The sequence below is a fragment of the Heteronotia binoei genome, chromosome 21 (assembly GCF_032191835.1).
Source record: "Heteronotia binoei isolate CCM8104 ecotype False Entrance Well chromosome 21, APGP_CSIRO_Hbin_v1, whole genome shotgun sequence".
NCBI lineage: Eukaryota > Metazoa > Chordata > Lepidosauria > Squamata > Gekkonidae > Heteronotia > Heteronotia binoei.
Genome location: NC_083243.1, coordinates 145,244,457 through 145,257,193, shown reverse-complemented (window position 1 = coordinate 145,257,193; position 12,737 = coordinate 145,244,457). Strand labels below are relative to the sequence as shown.

The 12,737-nt window shown below is 40.3% G+C and overlaps 1 protein-coding gene across 2 annotated transcripts in view; it reads right to left on the bottom strand.

Annotated features, from left to right (window-relative positions):
* Nucleotides 1–2,386: 2,386 nt before the first annotated feature.
* The window catches only part of DENND2B (DENN domain containing 2B), a 178,398-nt gene continuing 168,047 nt past the window's right edge, over nt 2,387–12,737 (bottom strand). For both annotated transcript variants that reach the window (XM_060261278.1, XM_060261279.1), the window contains 4 exons: nt 10,713–10,824; nt 7,616–7,855; nt 4,717–4,803; nt 2,387–3,136 (listed from right to left, as the gene is read on the bottom strand). In XM_060261278.1, the coding sequence (XP_060117261.1) occupies nt 3,102–3,136; nt 4,717–4,803; nt 7,616–7,855; nt 10,713–10,824 (474 nt within the window). In that variant the 3' untranslated portion in view covers nt 2,387–3,101. The remainder of the gene's footprint in view (nt 3,137–4,716; nt 4,804–7,615; nt 7,856–10,712; nt 10,825–12,737) is intronic.

Sequence of the window (12,737 nt, the reverse complement as noted above, 5' to 3'; positions counted from 1 at the left end):
AAGTCTATGAAATATTTCAATTTACTTGCTTTTATAATTAGAAATGGAAATTGAAATGTATAATATTTTATACTGTGCCCAAGCTGAATTGCATACCTTGGGGGGGGGGGGTTAATGCTACTTGTTACTTATTTTTCTTTCTTTTCTGGATGGGTCTCTGACCATATTAAACTTGACTTGAGTTCAGGGCTTTGACCCAGCACATCAACTTCCTTCTCAGGGCTTCGAGCCACATCTAACTACATCTCAGAGCTTTCAAGCCATAATGCCTTACTTCTTTTTCAGGGCTTTGAACCACCATGCCTACTTACTTTTCAGGGTTTTAAGCTACCAGGTCCAACTGCTTCTCAGGGCCTTCAAGCCACCACATCTACTTACTTCTCAGGACTTCGAGCCACACCTAAACATGCCTCATGGTGTTGAGCCACCATGGCTACTTACCTCTCAGGACTTGGAGCTATCAAATCTGCATATGTCATTGTATGCTGGTTTGGGTCAAAGGCAGTTTCAGTGCACATTGCCCTGGTTCTGCTTGGTCAGCAAAAATGACTCCAGCTTCAGTTTCTACTGGAGAGATTATCTGGAATTTGATTATCTTTATGCTCGGCTTGGCATCTGCCCTCGCTCTTTCTTCTGTTTTCTCCCCTCCATGGAAACAGTGGAGTATGGAAGCACCTTTTTTGAAGGGGTGTAACTCAGGCCCTGTAAACCCAATCCTCATTAAACCTGGAGGGCAGGTAGAGGCAAGTCAGCCAGAGATCCACTGTGAGTTTGGTGTCTTTAGCATGCCAGGTGGGCTGTTCTATCATGTCACAAACTTACAAAATCAATTTAGTTTGTATATTTTTGTCTGGTCCAGCCCGTGATTTGATCCATGGGTGTGCCATAATCCAAACTGCATTTTCTGTTTGTGCCCATCCCTAGCTATGGGTCATTTAAAAAGAAATGGGTGTGCCACCCCATCTGATGGTTTTGATGTGCAACCTGTACCCTGGACTAGAGGCTACTGCTAGGACAGAATATGGAGAAACAGAATGGTTTCCAATTGGTAAAGGTGTAAGACAAGACTGTATTTTGTCTCCCTATCTCTTTAATCTGTATGCAGATCATATAATAATAAAAGCTGGCTTGGATTTGGATGAAGGTAAAGAGAAAACAGGTGGGAGGAACATTAGCAATTTGAGATATGCAGGTGACACCATATTACTAGCAGAAAATAGTGTAGACTTTAAGGTTAAAGCAGAAAGTGCCAAAGCAGGACTACAGCTGAACACCAAGACAAAAGAAATGACTGCTGGGATATTATGCAACTACAAGGTTGGCAATAAGGAAACTGAAATTATTCATGATTTTCTGTTCCTTGGCCCCATCATTAACCAAAAGGGAGACTCCAACCAAGAAATCAGAAGGAGATGGAAACTGGGAAGGGCAGCCATAAAGGAGCTAGAAAACATTCTTTAGTATATGAATGAGTTGCTGAAAACCAAAATCAAGACAATTCCTCATTACTATGTATCCATGTGGAAGCTGGACAATGAAGAAAGTTGAAAGGAAGAAAGTTGATTTGTTTGAAGTGTTGTGTTGAAGGAGAGTTTTACAGATACTGGGGACCACCAAAAAGAAAAATAAGTGGGTTCTAGATCAACTTAAGCCCGATCTCATCTTTGAAGCTAAAATGACTAAACTGAAGCTGTTGTACTCTGGTCACAGTATGAGGAGTCACTGGAAAAGACCATCATGCTAGGAAAAGTCAAAGGCAGCAGGAAAAGAGGAAAACCCGGCATGAAATGGATTGACTCAAAGAAGCCATGGCCCTCAGTTTGCAACACCACAGCTAGGCTGTTAATGTCAGGACATTTTAGAAGATGTTTGGTTGCCGTTAGTCAGAAGTGACTTGATGGCAGTGAACACACACCCATATAAATCTCAGAATTTTGAAATTTCTGGTTGTGGCCAAACTGGGTCCTTCTGTCTCCTTGAAAGTACATTCTCTTTCATGGAACTGCTGAAATTGAAGCTGAGAGCTACCATCAGTGATATAAACCTGGTCAGATGCACGGTGACTAAATCTGAGTTCCATTGTTAAAACCAGTATTCTCATTGACTTGATCAAAATTGATCAATGACTAGCACTATAATTGTCTGCAATTTGTACAAATAAAGTTCATTCAAATTTTTTATTACTATTTTTGAATAGCTAAGGATATACTCCACTATTGTTATCAATTTTAAAAATCATCTCACTAGCACACATTGATTTCTGATCATGTCGTGTCTGATCATGTCGGCCACTATTGAAAAAACTTGGCTGCCCCTGAAGTAGAGGTTTAGGTTGACTGGCAATTTAGACTGAAATAAAGGATACTAATGAATATGGACATTTGACACCAGTATTTACACAATTTATTAGAAATCATACATACATTAGGAAAGGATGGGTTGTACCTAATCACTGATAACCTATGTATCAAAAGGTCAGGTAATTCTCCATGTTCAGTAATCATAGTGCAGAATGTATAACAATTTACTGACCATCATTTAAAATAAAGCAGATATTCTGTGACTGTGAATCAAGTACCTTATTATGGAATAATTTGTTATTTTCCCCCCATGACAAATGAATTAGAAAGGGGGGGGACTACAGAAAAATATAAACTCTGTCATATAAAAATCAGACCCCTGCCATGTACCCCCACCCCCTAATTCCCAGGCTGGCATTCATTCACTTCCATAATACATCACGTAGCTCTCACAAACATCTGTAGAAGTCAGTGGTTCTACTGAGACAGTCAGCTGCACATTATAAGCTATGCAGTTTGCACTAAGCACAACTCAGTTCATTCTTAAGAAAGAAGCACCTGTTATTTTCAGGAATATATAAATATTACCACAGCTGTCTGTGCTCAGGACAAAAAACGACACTTACAGCACGTTATTTACAAATATCTATCCAATTTTTTTTTGTTTTTGCTGGCACACAGACAAACAGCATTTGCAGTCACTTAAACCTGCAATCAAGTCCAGAATCAGAATTGCTGCAAGCGGTGTTCTATGCCCAGTGTCATAAATAGTCTTTGGATCCACATCTCAGTAGAAAAGAATTAATTCTTCTTGTGAAGAAACTTCATTTTATTTCCTGTGAAACAAAAAGGGGGCCTCAGTTATGAACATACATCAAAAGCCCTTAGGAATTCAGTAACACACAGGCTGTAATATTACCATGCTTTGGACTGAATCCTAACATTCTTGTCTGCTAATTGTGGAAGCTTTATCTGACAGAGCTTTCCTCTTCTGCCAAATATACTGCAGTCCGATGCAATGTTACTCAAGTTAAAACCAACTGAAATCAATGAGTTTAGACTGGAGTAACTCTGGATAGGACTGCACTGGAAGTCTCCTTGTGCTTTTGTTCCCATGAAAATTTTCACATCCCTGAGTCCTGTAAGATATTTTCACCTCTTTTGCTTCAGTTGAACTACTTGTAATAAGGAATACTTACATATCCATTCTATAGGCAGAGTCCAAGGGTTTGGGATCAGGAGTCTTATATGCCTATTATTTTGGGTGCTTGTAGAATTTGTACACATAAGAATGCTTATTTTCAAATCAGAATAATATTAGATTCCCTACTTTACAGATATATATCATTTTGACTTTGAACAATGGTGTGGGAGGGAGCATGGTATAGTAGTCTGATATTGCCAGATCTCAGAAGCTAAGCAGGGTCAGTATTCAAATGGGAGACTACTAAGGAAGGCTCTGCAGAGGAAGGCAATGGCAAACCACCTCTGCTTAATCACTTGCCTCAAAAGCCCTTTGCCGGAGTCACCATAAGTCAGTTGAGACTTGACAGCACTTTATACACACACAATAGGAGGGGGTATTTTCAAATGCAGAGTTAATTTGCAAACTCAGTGCTACAAGACACACTGGGTAGAGAATATTTGTTCAGCATTTTTTTCTAGTCCTCTACTTTCATAGTGTGGCTGAATGGACAAGTGTTTTTTGCACACACCTGATCACAAAATATGTACACCTATGTACAAGCTAAAAACTGGTGCATTAATTGGTACTTTTCAAGGGAGATCCAACAATGAATGTGTTGGTACTTTGTCCATTAAATTAGATGGTGGACAGAGTTTTAGGAATGAAGTTCCTCCATTACAAAATACTAGTAATTGGATACATCTGCAAGCATTATTACATATAAACAGGCTGAGGAAACTGTGTCACACAATTTAGAAAGAAAGTAGGCTATAAATCTAGAGTGAATTAACTAGTAACTTAAAAGCACCACGGTCTGAAATTCTAACGATACACTGTAGAGCAAGAAGAAAATCAAAGAAAGTCTTCCACATTTAAAAACCATGGCTTAGGAGTTATTAAGAAACTTCCCAGGGAAGAGAAGGCTATCAACATTTCTGTGGCAAGATAACAGTCAGATATGAGACTTTGGATTGACCTATGAAAACCTCGAAAGATGTTTCAGTTCTTGCAGGCATTTAATTATTAAGCAATACATGTTACCAGTTCTTGGGAAGATATATTCTTTTATTACTTGTAAATAAATACATTCTTTTGTGTAGGAGATGCTACAATGAAGGAGCCTCCAGGAACGGAATGTGCTTCATAACTGAAGATTTCTTCAGCATTTTTTAAACATGCAAGTAAATTCAAACTCGAAGCACAACACTTGCAGACCAAACTTTTCCTTACCAAGACCTCGTAGAAACTTATTTACTCCACTTTGTTCAGTGTCTGGAAGTTCTTCCAAATACTGTTCAACCCTCTGTTCAAAGAGACCTGTGGGAAGTGGATGAAAGAGAAATCATTGGTCTTTTTCCAAGATAAAGGAGGATCAAGCTCTAGTGCGTGTATTGTTGTCACAGCCAATTTTCAGACACTTTTTGTTCAACACTGCTTTCCACAGCCTTTACAAAGACCTTGGCTTTGCAGAGTTCCATCTCTTCAGTCATCCCACTCATCAGTTTTTTTCTCCTCCAGGACACCTTGTTTCCCCTTAATGCAACAATGTTCATTCAAACAAATTTAAGGGATAATGGTCTCTTGTGAATTCAGCAAAAAAACCCCTCAAAATGGGAACACCCGTCTTAGTAATTAGGTTAGTTATTACAGGCAGTACGGTAAACTGTTTAGTGTGTCACACTGGGATCTGGAAGACCCCAGGTTAAAATCCCCACTCCGCCGCAGAAGCTTGCTGGGTGAGCATGGGCCAAATAAGGAAAAAGTCCAGTGGCACCTTTTGTGAGTCACAGTGCAGAGACAGATATGTGAAGGGGAAACATACTGGGAAGACTTATGGGGAAGGTAGAGAGGAGTCAAGGCTTGGTGTGAATTACACCAGGAGACCTCAGCCCAGTCACACAGTCTCACCCTAACCTTTTTCACAGGGTAAGGATAAAATTGTGAGGATAAAATGGAGGACGGGAGAAATAAATAAATGTGATGTCTGAAAATTATGCAGTCCTTTGAGGTCACAATCTACAAGGAAGTTTAGCTTCTCCTATACAATATTCACTGATATGTACAGGAGTCGTGTAAGACTATGTTTGTGGAATGTACTCTAAAATTATAATAGCTAGTGACTGATTTTTAACCAACAAAGGGTGTGCTGCCTTTATTTCCCCCCCATAGCTCTTAGGCCACACTGCTTTTATGATCACAAGCCCCAGTAACCAAGGTTGCTGGCATCTCTCACTCTCTTTCTCTTTCTGCTAAGTAAGTACTGTACAGAAAGCCATTTTCTGTTCTTTCTCTCCTTGGGGATGGTAACATGCCTTTCTTGGAAATGAGGGGACCCATACTGACTCTTATGATTTTGGGGAAACAGGTTTTGAAAGATATAATTTCCTCTCAGTTACAAGATGTTCTGAGGGTAGCAAGTATAAAGGTTTTGGATTGCTGCTGTGAGGTAAGTTTTATATTGTGCTTGAAGAGTACAGAGATCACTGAAGCAGGACATTAATAAAACAGCAAAGAAAAATTATTTATATATACACCAGTTAAACTTGTAGTTACTAGACCTCTACATCACCAGAGACAAGCCTTACAACTCTGTCCTCTTCTAGAGGTAGAGTAAAACTGCACTATCACACTATTAGGCAGAGCTGCACACAAAATGGTCTGGTTTTTTGCCAAGACTATTCTCAACTTCAACTATCTGCCCAGTCCCTCAGACAGCCCTTCCTTCCCCTTCTAATTCTCCCCTCTGAAAAGAGAGCAGTTCTATGTTGGAGCAGCACTTCCATAGGCTCAGGTGTAAAACAGCTGAGTGGCTGTTTTACCTCTTATGGGCAAGACAGCCTCCTGACCATCACAGGAACCCTGAAACATATCTTGAGTAAGACAAAACTAAGAATGGCTTTCCATGTTACAGGGTGATAATGATGCTGGACATAGGAGTGCTTCATGCTTTCATTTTATGCTCCTTAATTCACTATAATGTCTGCAAGGAAACTTCCCAGTGCGTGTGTGCATGCATGTTTGAATAAAGGAGAAGGTACTCAAGCTGAATACACATCTGAAACCTGCATGTTCTCCCTGAATGATACAGCCTTCAAAAATCAAGATAATAATAATCACTTTACTGCTGAACTTCAGAAGGCAGTCAAATTTTTTCAGCCCAAACATTTCTAATCGGATTACCATTATGGAATATAATTGCATATCTGGGCAACATATACAGCAATATCCCCTTTATTTTTGTTTTTTTTCTGCATGTGAAAGTAAATCAACTGGATTGGTAGGGGAGAGAGAAGCTAAGCCTTTCCCCAAACCTTCCTCTTTTAAAAAACTTCCCATATTTCTTTCTGGAGCTGGGAGGCAGAGAAAAGTTAAACTAGTAGCTGCAGAGCCCCAGCAGGTGGCATTGCTGTGCAAGACAGAGAGTGCTTCAAGAAGCTAGCACTTCAGGGTTAAGGACGTCATGGGTTGTTCAGTTCTTCCCAACAACCATAACAAGTCCAAACAGCACTGTTCTCCAACACATATTAAGAAGCAATGGACAGCATGTCCTCCAACTGTGCTTTTTCACTGGTACAGGTCCTGTTTTCCCAATTTGCTTTACAAACTACTGGCATGCACTGACTCTTGATCTAACATTGGAGCTTTTCTGCATACTGTTTGTTGATTCACTTGCTTTGTGTACTATTATAGAATGAAACTGCTGCACGTTTTAAATAAAGTGAACTTTAATTTCCTTTGTCAAACTTGATTTCCTTTGTGAGTGTGGAACAATGCACAATATTACCCTTTCCTGGGTGTTTTCCAGATACGTTAATCTGTAATTACATTTTCCAGTGGCGATCACATTTTTGTAAAGGAAAAGTTTTTCACGGCAGACACATAAAGACTGCAAATAACATTTAGAAATAACAATGAATATTTGTACAGAGCTTTGTGCAAATATGAAGCCTTGTAAGCCAGTATTATTATCTCCATATTAAAGATGGGGTGCTTGAAAAAAAAGAGTGAATTGCATAAGGCCATGTTGTGGGTACATCATGTATCTAATGTTGCTTTCCACGGCTAACAATGCACTCAGATGTGTTAAGTAATGAAAAAGATATCCTGCAGTGGCAAGAATAGCACTTGCCTTTTGCCCTGCATTTTCTCAGTTCTCTGTCTTGGATAAACCCAGCAAACATCTGGGATTCCATAAAGACTTCTAGAAAACGACGGATGCTCTTTGAAGCAACAGATTTACGGAAAGCCTCCCTTTGGAAGACTCGCTCAGCCTTTTCATTTTGAGTTAGGAAAAGGGAATAGTGTCCTACTGTCTCCACAAAAAACCGGATAAAAACTTCTGATACTAATCCATTCAGGGTGTTGCACTCTGCAAAAAAAAAGAAAGAAAAGAAAACAGTAATATAGATACAGACATATACAAGAATCTGCATAGTCAGTGAATTCCAGGAACTGCAGCTCCACGTTACTGCGCTGTGTATAAACAATACTCCTCTTCATTGTCTTATACTAAATTCACCAAGCCAAGAATTATCAACTCTGCCATCGGCTCTTCAGTGTCTCAGGAAAAGATCTGTCCTAGCATCTGCTACTAAAGGTCTTGCCTGGAAATGTCAGATACTGAAGCGGATGATTTATATATGCAAAACATATACCCATACCTTCTGGATTTCTGCTGGTTTACCACACAGCTGTAGAATGATATATACAAACAATTTTCGAGAACCATTGCATAGCTTCAGTCTATGTCTTGGGAGACCCAGATTAAAAATTCTGCTTAGTCATGAAGCTCACCAAGTGACCTTAAACTGGGTGAGGGCATATGGATAAAGCCGGCTGCAAGCCTAAGAACGTTTGCCTGGGAATAAGCATCACTGAATAGAATGGGACTTACTTCCAGGTAGACTTATGTATGATTGCATTCAACATCTGACTTTTTAAAAGTTTTATTGATTTAAACTGCAAAAGAAAGAGGCATTGCAGAGAGTACAAGGGGGGAAAGGACCTTAACAGAATGGGAAAAACAGAAGCAGAAACCAGTACAAATGTATCAATTATAATTCCACCTCCCAATAAAATGCTCAAATCATTCTACCTACAAGTATAAAAATCTCCTTAAATATTACCTTCCTTTCTTCCTTTACCAGAATAAAAAAAAAGAAAAATTTCTTTTAATAAACTAGCAAAGCAATGTATATATGCCCAGGAGGTCGTTACGTTCGGCCTCCCAATATCTGTTGGCCATCCCTGGCCCAAGAGACGCCCGCCTTGCCTCAACTAGGGCCAGGGCTTTTTTGGTCCTGGTCCCGACCTGGTGAAATCAGCTCCCTATTGAGATCCGGGCCCTACCTGGCTTTTTAGCCTTCCGTAGGGCCTGTAAAATGGAGCTGTTCTGCCAGGCTTTTAGCTGAGGCTGCGGGCGTCTGTTCTTGATCTGGTTGGCCTCCCCAGCCAGCACTGTCATCTGTGCTAGGTAATGGAATAAAAACTGCCATGATGTGAGATGGCTAGGCTGGGCAATATGTGATGACGTGATAATCTGAGTGCTGTTGAGTTGTCTGTTTATAGAATGTTTTTATTGTATTTTATTGTTTTATCATATTTTGTACTCCGCCCCGAGCCCTATGGGAAATAGGCAGAATAGAAATATACTAAAATAAATAAATAAAATAATAAATAAACAACATTGGTGAGAGGATTGCTCCCTGCAGAATTCCACATTCAAGTGGGTATTGCAGGGAGATCCTCTCACTGAGTGCCACCCTCTGTCCCTGACTATGGAGAAAGGAGGAAAACCATTGTAGGCCAGTCTCTTGAAGTCCTATGTCAGTGAGGTGGTGGGTCATAAGATCATAGTTCAACCCGTCCTGATCCAGGTCTCTCCAGAGGTCATTTGTGAGGGCAACTAGCACTGTCTCTTTTCCATGGCCAAGGCAGAAACCAGACTGGAATGGGTCAAGGATAGATACATCATCCAAGAAAGCCTGGAACTGTTCAGCCACTGCTCTCTCAACTATCTTACACCAAAATGGAAAATTTGAAACTGGGTGATGGTTGGCCAGGCCTGCAGGGTCTAGTGTTGGTTTCTTTAAGAGTAGATAGATCACTGCTTCCTTCAACCCCACTGGGAATGTCCCAGAAGAGAGGGACAAGTTGATAAATTCTCCCAGGGGGACCTGGATGTCATCCCCTGCAAGCAGAAGGTCCCAGGTTCAATCCCTGGCATCTCCAACTAAAAAGGGTCCAGCAAAATAGGTGTGAAAAACCTCAGCTTGAGACCCTGGAGAGCCGCTGCCAGTCTGAGTAGACAATACTGACATTGATGGACCGAGGATCTGATTCAGTATAAGGGACGTTCATATGAGTCAAGGAGACAAGCAGTTGGCTTCACAGCTGTCAGGCCTCCATCAACATTCTCCTGAGAGAGTCAGTTGAAGTGGTCCAGCATTGCACCTGAAGACAGTCAAGGGGCTTCCAGTTCCATTACTGTATCAAGCTTACTGTCTAAGCTTACTCTCCCTAAATGCTGCAGTTCCAACTCAAATCAGGTCCACATATGCCCAGGAAGTGCAAGACTCCAGAACATGTCTCTCAAGTCAACCCAGAAATGTCACCAGGGAACATGTAACATGTAACATGTCTTTGTGCTACACAATACAATGAACACAGTGTTACTGACATTCACAAGACAAATCATAAGAGCATGGTAGGCTCTGTAAAGCTAAAACTGTAAAATGCTTCCATTCATTGCTTTTGCAAAAATGTAAAGACTCTAGAGCCTATTAAAATATAAAGCTGGACAAGATATAGCTTGTTTTCAAAGATTCAGGCCAAAAGCAAACTCCTCTAAAGCATTTGAGGGTCCTGTTTTACTTCCTTAGAGAAGAGCACAACATTCAAGCTTGTAATTAAATTCTAACTGTCAAACAGTTTAAGTGAGCCAAAAAATAGTCATAGAAGGAACTCTCAAGAATAGGTGGCCCAAAATTCAGTCAAATGATTTGTAGTGTGACAGTGTTTAGTAAAACAATGTATATCATGTTAAATACCCCCATGAATTGTATGCTATTAAGTATATTCTTAGTGTTGAAAAACACAATTTTACAGTGAACTGATCAGTTTGTATACAGTGTTTTTGTTTCCTTCACTGGCTTCCAAGGACATGTTATTTCCCCATCCCCAAAGGACTCTGCTGTGACCCAGTACTTGTTCCTTGGGCCTCTTACCCTCATCTGATTCACTGTCTGAATCCTGGTTTATTAAATCATCCTTCCTCTCTAGAGCCTGCTCCAGAGCTGCTTGCAATTTCCTAGGCAAAAGTGTGTCTTCATCATCCATCTGAAGGGGTAAAAATAATCATGCTAAGATTTCATTCTCCCATACGTGCTTATTTCCAGTCAAAAAAGAATCAGTGTTTATATTTTTTCAAATATACTTGGAAAGATATTTAAATGCTTACATATATTACAAAGTTTTACATTTCTGAATGTAATTTCATAGTGGTTTTAGTGAGGACAGAAATCAGATTAAAAACACGAAGAAATATATTTTTGAGAAACATTAACCACAATCTGCTTTTTCTCCAGCTATGTGCAAGGAACAAGAGTTACTCTTTCCATGTCTCAGATACCCACAATCACAACTGCCAATTCAAAGAAGACACAGAGAGAATCTCAAGGCCCAGTCTTTCCAGGTGCTTATTCCAAACCCCTTTTCCAGTGCAGCCCCCTCTATCCCCATAATAATTTCCAGGGTCAGGGAGGATGGAAAGAGTAGCCTCATACTGCTTCCCCCACAGGAAGAAATTATAGAACAACGTAGAAGTTCAGTAGCACCTTTAAGACCAACAAAATTTTATTCAAAATGTAAGCTTTCATATGTTAGGATTCAATTGGATCTACTTTGTATCACTTTGCATTCTTAACCACTGCCCACCAGCTACTATATGTAGTTCTGCTCACTGTACCCCATTCCATTGTCTGAAGAAGTATGCATGCATACGAAAGCTGACATTCTGAATAAAACTTTGTTGGTCTTAAACTTGCTACTGGACTTCTACTTTGTTCTATTGCTTCAGACCAACACGGCTGTCCACTTGGATCTATCTACAAGGAAGAAAGTATGGAGAAGTGGGCATTCTTGAGGGGTGGCTGTGTGAAAGGGTGAAGTGGGGTGAAGAATACCTATATGAGATTGATATTCCAGGAGTGGAGGCTCAGGAAAAATGTCTTCTATGAGGCAAAAAAACCCATCCTCCTTTCTCAAAGGGCTAAACTTTGAATGTGTGGTGAAATTCACATAGAGGGCACTACTGAAATAATTAAAGAGAAGCTCCCCAAGATGTGCTCACTGATTTCCTCATGTATCACTTGCTGTACAAGGCCCTTATAGACATGCCAGGAGTTTCTATCCTCTTTGGAGAATTCCCTGGTTATGCACAAAAATGCAACTTTGTAAATTAGCTCCCAATCAGTGTTCCCTGTAAACTGAGTTCATGTGAGCTAGCTCACAATTTTTTAGCCTCCAGCTCACACATTTTTTTCTCAGCTCAGGAAAAATGGCCCTAGAGCAAACTAATTTATGCAGTAGCTCACAACTTTTAATGGCAGTAGCTCACAACTCTAATGCCAGTAGTTCACAGAGTAGAATTTTTGCTCACAAGACTCCACAGCTTAGAAGGAACATTGCTCCCAAGGGGGGAAAAAATCCAAAGCTTTGACAAAATATGCTTCAGAATGAACCAAATGTTGACAGCAGCTATAAGCATGTTAAAGGGGAGGTGGGGGAGAGAAATCAAGCTCAAGCTTCTGATGTTTTACAGAATCCTGGAGAGAGATTTTGAATAATGGGGCATTATTTTCAAATTCCTCAACAATTCTGGCTTGCATTCGTACAATAATTAACAGGGCCAATAAAAGCCCATTAATCTTCCTCCCCTTTTGTTTTCTTCTGTTTGTAAAATTTTAGATTGTAACCTCTAGTAAAACACTGTACCTCACTGACAGTGCTGTATAAATAACAGCAGCACTAGTAACATGACAACCCTGTGGGCTGCAGGCAACACTACTTCCTCTGCAGTCTGTCCTGGATGGACTGGAGGCGGCAGACATGAGAGGAGGCACGCTCCAGCCATTCCCTCATTCATCATCCCCTTGGGTTGCCTGGGACAGCTGTCTCTGATGCAACACATTTTGCAACACATTTTACAAGTAGAGGTCTGAAAAGTTATAAATTCGCCCGACATCTTATCC